Genomic DNA, 12,899 nt, shown 5'->3' with positions numbered 1-12,899 from the left:
GAGTCTTATTACATTCACTAGCTGAGAATAGATGAAATGAACAAATTGATATTCGACAATATCCAAGCTTAAAGCTTAAAAGTCAGAAATAAGTGGCTTTCCCACTATACCCAAGAAAGTTATCCCCATCCCCTCTTTCAAAGCTTATCTCTTCTCCACTCCCATCCGTGGGCCATTCCAAATTTAACTACAAGAACTCCGGGGAGTGGAATCGGTAGATATTGTCTTTTTTGGATTTTTCTTTAAGATTTTTAAAACGCGTTTGTTAGGGAGAGGTTTTCACACCCTTATAAGGAATACTTTGTTCTCCTTCCCCACCGATGTGAGATCTCACAATCCATCCTCTTTCAGGGCCAAGTGTCATTGCTGACACTCGATCCCTTCTCCAACCGATGTGGGATCCCTCAATCCACCCTCTTTCAGGGTCTAGCGTCTTTGTTGGCACACCACCTTGTGTCTAGTGAGGACGTTGGACTCCGAAAGTGGTGGATTGTGAGATCCTACATTGGTTGGGGAGGAGAACAAAACATTCTTTACAAGCGTGTGAAAACCTCTCCCTAATAGACGCGTTTGAAAAAAACTTGAGAAGAAGCTCGAAAGGGAAAGTCCAAAAAGGGCAATATTTGCTAGTGGTGGACATAGATGGTTACAAATGGTATCAGAGCCAGACATTGGAGATGTGCCAGCAAGGAGGCTGAGCTCCGAAGAGGGGTAGACACGAGGCGGTGCGCCAGCAAGGAGGGTGGATTGGTTCTCTTGGAGAAGGAAATCAGTGTCAACGAGGACGCTGGGCCCCGAAAGGGGATGAATTATGAGATTCTACATTGGTTGGAGAGTAAAATAAAGCATTCTCTATAGAGATAATATCTACCGACGGTGGACTTAGACGGTTAGATTTCATGATTCTCTTCCCCATTTATGAATATAAATACTTCCATCTCAAAACTATGCCATAAATGTTCGTACAATTCGTATAATTTAGAGATGCAATAATATAATGAAGTAAGGTAGTACAGCACGGCAAAGGGGCACTGTGAAAGAGAAAATGGCATACATAAACTAAGCCCACTTCATAGTTATATCTATCATGTCAACCATTTAATACTCTTCTCCATCCACTCTTATATATACCTTTCAGTATCTCTTTAATGCCATACTTTCTTTCTACATCTCTTCCTCTCAGATTCAGTAGCTAAAGATGAAGGGGAAGTTTATAAGAGCATGTGCAAACAAATGGAGGAAGCTAGGGAGCAAAGTGGTGCCTTGTACACCCTGCGAGCACTGTTGCCAATGGGTTCTGTGGTCTCCTTTGCACCAGGATTGCTTCATTCCACGAGATGTCCCAAAGGGTCACTTGGTTGTTTATGTGGGTGAGAATTACAGAAGATTTGTGATCAAAATCAGTCTTTTGAATCACCCTTTGTTCAAGGCATTGCTGGATCAAGCACAAGATGAGTTTGATTTCACTGCTAACTCAAAACTCTGCATTCCTTGTGATGAGAACCTTTTCCTTAGTGTTGTCCACCGTGCTAGCTCGTCGTGCTAGCTCGCCGTGCTAACGAGCTAGCTCGTCGTATAACCGACAAGTCCCTCTCTGTGTTTGAAGATAGGTTGCTGTCGAATTTGATTTATTTTGGAAGCTTTGAATCCTCTTTGAGAATGCTGATATGTATGTAGCCATGATTTGTTGTATACTAATGTAACTTGATTAAGAGCTTGTGAATTCCTTACCACTTGGGGATCTAATGATCTTTCATGACTACTGACTGTTGGCTCAATTTCCTAGCAATAGATCTCGCCACATTTCGCACGTACCATAGTGTTACGGTCATGCTCGTTCATGTAACAGCTCACGCTTACGACTAACAAATATTGTCCGCTTTGATCCTTGGTCTCACGATTTTCAAACGCGTCTTCTAGGGAAAGGTTTTCACACCCTTATAAGGAATGCTTCGTTCTCCTCTCCAACCGATGTGGGATCTCACAGTCTATGGCCGCATACCCTTGCCAAGCCAAACCCTTTATTTAATTTCATGTTGTATTATCTTACCATTGTATTTTATGTTTAGGTTTGCCAAACCCAAATCGCCTCAAAATGACTAGAGGGATGCAGCTAATCGTCAATTTTTCCTACCCGGAGTTATATGCTATCTAAGCTGTTGTGTTTCCTTTCTCGCTTATAGCCTATAATATTGCTTTCAAAACCTTCTTTCAATCTTGCTTTCGAGCTCTCTTTCGAAAATTTCTCTGCCCCATTTTCTAAAACCTTCTTCTCAACACGGGGCCAGAGGTTTGAGCATATGTTGTCTAGTCGTAGGCGAGCGAATCCGAATTAACTTGACTCACTCGGTGTTGGAGGGGAGTGTCGCAAATTTGCAAAGTTCGCTCCTAAGAAAAGTGTTGCACTCAGGCTCCTAAAAGTCAGCCATATTGCCAGTGAAGCAACTCCACGTACAAAATCCTCAATGGTGGTTGACATTCCAGTGCATTATCTCAAATAAGGAAACAGCCTAGTAGTTGGCTCAGCCATGGTTTTGTGTCAAGCTACAACCCCTCCAATTGTAAGGCTTCACACACTTTTCCAAACAATTAGTATTTGTGGGAAATAAACGCATGGTCAGTAGAGCTTACAAATACAGCCTGAGATCGCACCATTACACACAGCCGAGAGGTCAACTACAATGGTAGCTGTTTCAATCTACCATCATAAGCTTTCTCTGTAAATGGGCATCTCTACATCAAGCAGAAAGGTAGAACATCATACCTTGACTGGAAAGCCATGGGAACATATATTTCCCGAAGTCCGGACTAGAACCCTCCCTTTCTCGGTTAAGTTCTAAAACTCGACTTTGTCTCTACTATAAGCTAAGATTCTTGAAATGTAACGTCGAATCTCATTTCATAATTTTTGGTTTAAGAAACAGAGCTCCCATGATTCTATATTGATTTGGGACTTCACCAAGATGAGCTTGAACCTTCATTGAGTCAAAGTATGCTTAAAACACTTTGTCGAACGACAACTATTAAGTCCCACTAATGTTTTGTGATGCCACCACGTGCATCAAAATGCCATCTGTCTTTGCAGCTCTGCAGCTCACTTGGACATTCTTGGACATGCTTATCAAGAATCAACCTATGAGTTGACTTCTTTTATATGGTTGCGTTAGTTGACTATATTATTGTTTACGACCAAATATATAATTATAAAGAAATAAGTTTTTTAGGTGTGTCTGAGCACAATTGGGAGACGATTTAACACATAAATATTGCAACAAAGTGAATACTTGCTTAAAAACCATAGTATGTCCTAAAAAATAGATGTCAATTGCCACTTGTCAACATGACCATAGTTAACTTCTCTTAATCCAAGATTGCTATAAAACTTAGCTCGACAATATTATGACAAAGCAACTACTAAATATATATATATATAAAATCATTCTAAATTTATTGCATGCCATACACAATTGTGGCACAACTTCAACGTCAATAAAATTATTCTTTTTTGTCTTTTATAAACTACAAAAATGGGAAGGAAAAGGAAACCGTGTTTCGTAGAAATAAATTTTAACAGATCTCAATCATCTGACAATGTATGGCTGATTACATGAACAGGGCCATCTCAGTTTTCCCTTGGATGGCCAGCAAACGATCAATAGTTAAATAGAGTAGTAGCACCCTTGGGATAAGCTACCTCAGAGTCATCAATATGATCTGAACTTATTACTCTTCAGAGAAACTATGAAAAGATATGAAGGAAGCCAGAAAGGTTCCTGAAAAACATTCCTCAAAGATGGTCACAAATTGCATTGGTGAACTCAGAAGTTGATGATGAGCCTCCGAGGTCGGCTGTTCGGTACTTCCCTTCTGCAATGGTTTTGAGGACAGCGTCTTGGATCCGATCAGCTTTGTCATGGAGCTTCAAATGCCGAAGCATCGTGACAGAACTTAAAAGCAATGCAGTTGGATTGGCCAAATTCTGGGGAAGTTTCACGGCTTTCAGATGTATGAAAATAAACTTTCCAACAAAGCATTCTAAATTTATTGAGTTCCATACAATTGTGTTTACTGTGTGTTTGCAAAAGATATATTCAACATCAGCAATTAGGTTATACAGGTTGTGCTTTCGCAAAACCGTACGAAAACTCCTTCGAGCTAATCGGGTTCATTAAATTTTTTTCAAAGATAAGAAGAAATTTAGAACAGGATTTATTTTGAAGTTACATGACAAAGCAAATATGTGATGTCCTGTAGAGGCTACCTCTTTAGTCATTTTGTTCAACATGGTTTCTGGTAATTTTGTTCTTTCTAGGAACACTACACGTGCTCCTCAGATATGAAGGGAATTTATACCTAATTCTGAGATATAAAGGGCTACCTATCAAGGGTATATTGGTATTCAAAAAATAAAAAACTGTGCTAAAAAGAAAAGAATTCACTCTTCATCCACTCTTTTCTATACCTTTTTATTTTATTTTTTTCTCTGTTTCATGAAAACTGACTTGTTTTATACTATGTGGGTTTTTGTTTCTATTCTTCTAAAAGAAGTTTGTGAGAGATTAGCATTTTCTCTCCTAAAACGGGGCTTCTTCCCAGAAACCTTTTTTGATTTACAAAATGATAAATACATAATAAGTAACATTTTCTCTTGCTACTCCCTCTCTGCACTTCATTTTTCTACCCACTTTTTCTTAATCATCTCTCCACTTCAAGATGATAATAATATTTGAAAATGTGCGACTTATGATGACTCTAAATCTTTTAATCTATGATAGCCAATAGTATCAAACATTTTGATGTCAAAAAGGCCATCTATTACTCACATAGGTCTCCAAGGTTGGCATGTTATCACTTGTCAAGATTATTGATAGAAGGAGCAAAATAGACACCGCTAAACCCTGTGGTTCTAATTGAAGTTCTAGAAAAAATTTATGACTAAATATGAGTTGGTTAGTGTAAGAAAACACAGCAAAGCTCATAAAACTAAATATGAGGCACTATAGGAGAGATATCTGACAAAACCAAAGAAATGAATGAAAATGCAGTCATGGAAATTTATGATATTGGAGTTATGAAACCTAACCTTTCCAGCAATATCTGGCGCTGAACCATGCACAGCCTCAGCAAGAGCAATACCTCCCTCACCAATATTGCAGCTGTATAATATAATTTTTTGGATGTCAGATGATCTGTAACTCACTCACCAATAGAAATGAAAACGAGGCATGAATACCTTGGCGTTAAGCCCAATCCTCCAATCAGCCCAGCACAGAGATCACTGATAATGTCACCATAAAGATTTGGCATAACCAACACATCAAATAGTGATGGATTCTTCACAAGCTGCACAAAGTCGATACACAATGAAGATCATTACCACCTTATTTACACTTGCATTACAAAAGTCAAACCCATTTCACTGAAGTTCTACAGAAACCCTTTGATGATCCCCAAGTTTGACATCAAATCAAGTAATGATCAGTAATATATTCTAAAGAATCCACTGGGAATTCTAAATTGACCCTCCCAGATCTCCACATCATCTTTAATGCAGAATTAATTTTCTCATGGGTGCTATTGCTATGATTCTTAAAATAAAATTAATACATACCATCATACAGCAATTATCAATGACAACTTCCTCATACTTTATCTCAGGATACTTCTCTGCAACTTCACGGCAACACTGAAAGTGAAGACACAAATAAAACTTCAGATGAGGAAACCTGGGTGAAAAATGAAGATGAGAGGACAGTTAATAATCTAACTTAGTCAAACCTTAAGAAAAAGACCATCAGTTTTCTGCATAATATTGGCTTTGTGTATCGCAGAGACTCTCTCCCTCCCATGAGCCTTGGCGTAGTGAAAAGCATATTCCGCCACTCTTAAACTTGCTTGACGGGTAATGATCTTAAGGCTTTCAACCACACCTCTCACCACCTAACGTTCAAGAATCAGTACGCATAAATCACACTGAAATAGTTTTCTACTACATCGATCGAAATCTTAGATACTTACTTGATGTTCAAGTCCACTGTACTCCCCCTCTGTGTTCTCACGGATAGTGATTAGGTCTACATTGTCATATCGAGTTTTATAACCAGGCAGGCTGTAGCAAGGCCTTACATTAGCATATAAATTAAGTTCCTTCCTTAAGGTAAGGTTCAAAGAACGATGCCCTTTTCCAATAGGTGTGGCCATGGGTCCTTTCAAGCCCACACCATTACGCCTCACTGATTCTAAGCTTTCCCATGTAAGAAAACTTTGAGTTCGGGGATCAATTTGGTCCCCGACGTAGTGTTCTTCCCATTCAATTGGCACTTCAGCAGTTGTGAATACCTGAATAGAAGAATAATGAAATTCAGCATACAACACCATAAATATCACTTACAACCAGAAGTATCTTGCCCATTCATGTTCATAAAATTATTGACGCAAGGACTTTTCCTCTTATTATGTACAAAAAATGAGTTGCGATTTTCAAGTGCATTTAACAAAGAGAGAACGAAACGGCAGCACTCTAGAATCACCATCTCACAACAGAAACACAAAAACCAACGACATGATCCAAAGAAACAAATTACCACAAAATTGAACACACAAATACCCCGAAACACTACACGAATAAACGTTAAAATAAGAAATTCAGATCAATTATCTCGAGTAATTGGCAGGGAAACTGCCACTATAGGTACAAAACACGATCGAATTATCGTACTGAAACATAACTGCGATCATGGAGAAAAGACAATACCTGTTTGACGGAATCCGCAATTTCGGGACCAATACCATCGCCTGGGAAGAGAGTGGCTCGGATCGGAGAAGCAGCAGAAGAGAAAGCCCTAAATGGGAGGGGAGAAGCAGAGGTAAGGTTGGAGGAAAGGGAGAAGATCTGACCCGAGCGGCTTCCGAGGGTGCGTCTCAGCAGGTGCGATGCCATGATTGACGACGAAGAATAGAAGAAAAATCACGGAGAATATGTCTTAACCAAACATGTTTTGTTAAATATATAAATTTAATTTCAGAAAAAAAATTAATACTAAAACAAGCGAAAACAAAACACAAAAGGGCCGCATGAACACAAAAGCTGAAGATGGGCTATTGGGCTAGTTAGATGGACTTGTTATATGGGCTACTTCAATGGGCTATTGGGCTAGTTAGATGGACTTGTTATATGGGCTACTTCAATGGGCTATTGGGCTAGTTAGATGGACTTGTTATATGGGCTACTTCAATGGGCTATTGGGCTAGTTAGATGGACTTGTTATATGGGCTACTTCAATGGGCTATTGGGCTAGTTAGATGGGCTTGTCATAAGGGCCCATCAGTGAATGCTTCTCAAGTTTTGAGTACTCTAAGTTTTGAAGAAATCATACTTCTAATTAATTATAAGTTGAAAAGAATAAGCCAAAACCGAACAAGCAAGGCCCCACGACCTAAGAAGCTTGCGGGAGAGTTTAGAGTTTCCCGACAGGTCGATGTACAACCGACAGGTGAATGCTTTACCAAACTCGTGTACAACTGGTCTCAAATAATATGAGCGTTCTAGAGCTTGAAGATTAGTGGGAGATGATTTTCAACTTTCTAGTATGTCCATATCATTTGGTAAGATTTGATTTTATCTCGTGTATTTCTACTACACCTATTTGGACTTTCAAAATTTATGAATACTCTCTAGTTTGAAGATCAATAAGTTATAATCTTAAAATCTCCACGAAATTTATATATATATATTTTTTTTGTTATTAGTTAAAAATTTTTAGTCTATTTTTTAGAAAGTTCTCTAATTTGTGATTTTTTGTCTAACCCGTTACTTAATTTTTTAGTCTTTTAAGACGTACGGTTCTTGGATTTTTCCTTTTCACACTTGCATCTTACGAAAAAAAAAAAAGAAAAGATAATGATCGTTTTTTATCGTCGTAACATTATGATAAATATAATGATCGTCTTCTTGTCTGGTCGTCGCAACATTATGATAAACATAATGAATGATCGTTTGGTTGTTACAGCATTATGATAAGCATAATGAATGATCGTCTTCCTGCTTGGTCATCACAATATGATAAGCATAATGAATGATCGTTTTTCTGCTTGGTCATCGCAGCATTATGATAAGCATAATGAATGATCGTTTTCCTGCTTGGTCATCGCAGCCTTATGATAAACATAATGATCGTTTTCCTGTCTCGTAATGTACACGTCCGTATTATAGTGAAGAGTAAATGATATCTCCTAATGCATGCACACAGTGATACATGAGGTCCCAACATTTTCTCATTTTTATTATCATTTAATATGATCCCGCTAGCATTCCGTACATATCATTTCACATGTCGTTTATTAATTTATCATATCTTTCATGCATACGTCAAGTTGTATTTCATACTAGTCTATCGTTTTGCATGTCAATCACATTATATCATTCAAATTACATAAATATATCATATCATAATATTCCATGCTTTTAGACATAAACAATCTTCATCATATACATATCATACCGTAACATATTGCATCACAATATATCATATCATAAACATGTCAACTTATCACATATTTTGTACCATAACATATTTCATATTATTTTCATATCATATCACAACATATATATAAACATATATAAATAGATAGATAGTAAACCCTTTGTGGTCATATCTTATTATACTCTTAACATTCTTATATCTATCACAATCATATCGTTACATGAACGTACTTTAGTCATATTGTTATAGGAACGTATCCTTAACGCTATCGTTCTATCAATCTATTATAATCTTATTACTTTCTACCCATAACCTAATCATATTATCTTACAATCGAATGTGATCATATTGTTTTTATTAATCTCTCATGTCAATAGCACTTTGATACGTAATTTAACTTTAACATTTCATGAACATATCTTACTCCTATCATTACATTACGTTTAGTGCATCCTAATCGTATGCTATCTCAAACATATCATTGAACACATCATACTATAAGTATTATCATACAATTTACATGTTATAACATATACATATCATAAGTATATCGATCCATAAACAATTCACACATATCAAATATATATGACATGTGCAGAATCACGAGGCATGTCGATAGTAAGGCCATTTACCTGATTAGCTTAGGCTGATGTCATGAAGTTATCCTTAATGGAAGTTCGATTCTGCCCCAAGTTAACCTATGTGAGCCAATGACACCAGTTTCAAGTTTGAACTTCTACAAAATTGTTTCTCTAATATACATTGGTCCCGCTAGAGTTTGTGTCCAAGCTAGAGTTTGAGAATTTGGTAACTTTCATGTAAACATTGTCAAATAGGCTTTTTTATATATCTTAGTTAAAGTAGTCGTCTTCTCTTTCTTTATTCAAACTAAAAGTTCCTAAATAGAAGTTCCCACTTTTTATATAAATTATATATAAATATATAATATTTATTATATATGGATATAATAGATATTATACAAATAGGATTATAGTGGATGAATCTTTAAACGAGTCAGGTAATGAAGTAAACGGTAGAAAGGAGGTGATTTCGCAAAAAATAAAAAATAAAAAATAATGAATTGTTTTTTGGATGACTACTTAAAACAACCATTCATTTTAATTCGAATCGACTAGACGTTAGAGTTTTTGTGTGAAATACTTTTATATATATATATATATATATATATATATATATATATATATATAAGTATATATATATATATATATATTTGTTATAGTATTATTTTCGTACAAACCAATACTCTTCAACATTTTTTGTTCTATTTTCTTGACAGTCTTTGATACCTTTTAACATCTTTTATATATTTTCTTTTCTCTTAATGTGTTTCCTTCTTCTTTTTTTTTCTTCATCATTTTAATTATATTTACAATCTTGTCTCTTTTGTTGTCTTATTGTTGTTTCTTTCTTTTAATTATATTCACCATCTCCCCTCCCTCCTAGTTTAGGGGAGAGTTATTTTAAGGAGTAGAAAATACTGTTGACATAGTTATTTCAAGAAAGAAGTGGCAGAGTTATTTTAAGGAGAAGAAAGTGTTGCATATTTTAAAGGGCATAATTTAAAGTGTATTGGACATATTTTAGGGGAGAAGAAAATACGGTTAAGTATTGACATAGTTATTTCAAGAAAGATGTGGCAGAGTTATTTTAAGGAGAAGAAAGTGTTGGGCATATTTTAAATGGCATATTTTAGGGGAGAGAAAATACTGTTGATATAGTTATTTCAAGAAGTGTCAAAGTTATTTGAAGGAGAAGGAACTGTTAGTCATATTTTAAATGACATATTTTAAAGTGTGTTGGGCATAGTTTAGGGGAGAAGAAAATACTGATAAGTGTTGATATAGTTATTTCAAGAAGAAGTGTCAAAGTTATTTGAAGGAGAAGAAATTGTTGGTCATATTTTGGAGGGCATATTTTAAAGTGTGTTGGGCATATTTTAGGGGAGAAGAAAATACTGTGTTGATATAGTTATTTCAAGAAGAAGTGTCAAAGTTATTTGAAGGAGGAGAAGGAACTGTTAGTCATATTTTAAAGGGCATATTTTAAAGTGTGTTGGGCATATTTTAGGGGATTTTAGGGGAGAAGAAAATACTGATAAGTGTTATATAGTTATTTCAAGAAGAGGTGTCAAAGTTATTTGAAGGAGAAGAAACTGTTGGTCATATTTTAAAAGCATATTTTAAAGTGTGTTGGCATATTTTAGGGGAAAAGAAAATACTGATAAGTGTTGACATAGTTATTTCAAGAAAGAAGTGACAGAGTTATTTTAAGAAGAAGAAAGGACTGATAAGTGTTGCAGATTATTTTAAGAGAAATTGGCAGAATTAGTTGAGGGGAGAACAAAGTACTCAAGAAGTGACAGAGTTATTTTAAGGAGATGAAAGTGTTACATATTTTGAAGTGTGTTGGGCATATCTTAGGAGAGAAGAAAATACTGATAAGTGTTGATATAGTTATTTCAAGAAAGAAGTGGTAGAGTTATTTTAAGGAGAAGAATTGACTGATAAGTGTTGCATATTATTTTAAGAGAGAAAGAAGTACTTGTCAGAATTATTTGAGGGGAGAAGAAAGTACTCAAGTGACAGAGTTATTGTAAGGAGAAGAAAGTGTTGGGCATATTTTAAAAGACATATTTTGAAGTGTGTTGGGTAGGGGAGAAGAAAATACTCATAAGTGTTGTGTGTTGGGTAGGGGAGAAGAAAATACTCATAAGTGTTGACATAGTTATTTCAAGAAAGAAGTGACGGAGTTATTTTAAGGAGAAGAGAAGGAAGGACTGATACGTGTTGCAGATTATTTTAAGAGAGAAGGAAGTACTTGGAGAATTGAGGGGAGAAAGAAAGTGTTGGCATAATTTAAAGGTGTGTGACATATTTAAGGGAGAAGAAAATACTGATAAGTGTTGATATATTTATTTCAAAAGGTGGCATAGTTATTTTAAGGAAAAAAAGGACTGATGTTGTAGATTATTTTAAGAGAGGAAGAAGTACTTGTTTAGAAAAGGAGTGGTGAGAGATTAAACTGAATATTGTTAAGTGTTGGAAGAGTTATGTTAGGAAGGAGTGGTGAAGGATGACAGAGTTATTTTAGGAAATGAGTTGTGAGATATTAAAAAAAAGAGGGGCCAAGAAAGTATGACAGAGTTATTTTAGGAAATGAGGAGTGAGATATTAAAAATAAAGAAGTGGAAGAAAGTACTGATAAATGTAACAGAGTTATAGTGAGAGATTAAATGAGTACATGGACAGTGTTATTAAGAGTATGAGTATGTGGAGAGATTAAAGGAAAAAACGAGAGATTAAATGAGTATGTGGAAAATGTTATTAGGAATGGAGAGGGATTAAAGAAAAAAAGAGGGGTGAGAAAGGAGTAGTGAGAGATTAAATAAGTAGGTGAACATTGTTATTTTAGAAAAAGAATGGTGAGAGATTAAATAAGAGGGAGGAATGACTTTTTTTAATTATTATTTATTTATTTATTAGTTATTATTATTATTATTTTAAAGTTGTATAGACTTCCTTAATATTTAAAGAAAGTCTTTGAAGAAGAAAGTCTTTGAAGTTGTAATAAAGCATCCGTGATTAAATTCAAAACCAACCCAATCGTTCTCAATATCATTATCATTTAATTTCATGTTTGAATTAATATATAATTGTTTTCTTAATGAATTAACTCTCTATTTTTCTTCCCACTCCAACCGCCACCCAAGAAAATTCTTTGGTCTATGCTAAATAATAAGTTTTGTTTCTAAATTTTTAAATTTGTATATCATACATTTTTTTATTCTTTAAAAGATGAATAAAATCCATAGTTTTTTTAGTGCGTTTTTTTAATTCAATTTTAATGTGAAATGTTTAATTTTTATATGTTATAAATTAAAAGTGTAACAGTCGTGTAAATGAGAGGTACATAAATGGATTAAGATTACATTCGAATGAGAGCGATTATGAGAATAGAGTTATAAGAACTGAGAGTTACTACCTATATTAACAAGATGCAACATATCTTATTTTTCGGTCGCTCAATTATAGAAACTATACAGTAAAACACTGTTTGTTTAAAGCAATTCTATGTTGGGTAACTTCTTAGAAATTTTCTAAGATGCATGTAAGTAACAACAAAATATGCTCGAATTACTCGTATTGATTTGTGAGAATAGTATCACTTATATGAAGTAACGTGACCATACGAATTTTCTTAAATAAAGAGAAAAAAATCAATTTGGATCCTTTTAAAGTAACTCTCAAACACATTGAAACTTTCGTGTTTGCTTCCTCTTTCACCAACCTTCTTCACCAAACCCCTTTCAAGTCTCATCCACTTGTTATTTAATCACACACCCTTTCATCTTTCCCCCACACAAACAAGATTTTTAATTGTAATTCATTCATCTTC

General features: G+C 35.1%; 2 protein-coding genes across 2 annotated transcripts; one reads left to right on the top strand and one right to left on the bottom strand.

The window, feature by feature from the left end:
• The first annotated feature begins 1,086 nt into the window (after nt 1-1,086).
• Nucleotides 1,087-1,721, top strand: LOC111781652 (auxin-induced protein 15A-like). Its single transcript, XM_023662339.2, has one exon. It carries the CDS (start codon nt 1,199-1,201, stop codon nt 1,544-1,546), a length of 348 nt encoding a protein of 115 aa, XP_023518107.1. The 5' UTR covers nt 1,087-1,198; the 3' UTR covers nt 1,547-1,721.
• A 1,708-nt stretch (nt 1,722-3,429) lies between these two features.
• On the bottom strand, nt 3,430-6,995 carry LOC111782057 (isocitrate dehydrogenase [NAD] catalytic subunit 5, mitochondrial). Its single transcript, XM_023662832.2, has 7 exons — nt 6,755-6,995; nt 6,019-6,339; nt 5,779-5,940; nt 5,612-5,686; nt 5,234-5,343; nt 5,084-5,156; nt 3,430-3,979 (listed from the first exon to the last, which is right to left on the bottom strand). The coding sequence occupies exons 1-7, from the start codon at nt 6,938-6,940 to the stop codon at nt 3,788-3,790; spliced, it is 1,119 nt and encodes a 372-aa protein (XP_023518600.2). The 5' UTR covers nt 6,941-6,995; the 3' UTR covers nt 3,430-3,787.
• Nucleotides 6,996-12,899: the final 5,904 nt, after the last annotated feature.

The sequence above is a fragment of the Cucurbita pepo genome, chromosome 19, assembly GCF_057944985.1.
Source record: "Cucurbita pepo subsp. pepo isolate OVF chromosome 19, ASM5794498v1, whole genome shotgun sequence".
Classification (NCBI taxonomy): domain Eukaryota; kingdom Viridiplantae; phylum Streptophyta; class Magnoliopsida; order Cucurbitales; family Cucurbitaceae; genus Cucurbita; species Cucurbita pepo.
Note: the sequence above shows the minus strand (reverse complement) of the source record. Positions and strands in the feature narration are given on the sequence as shown.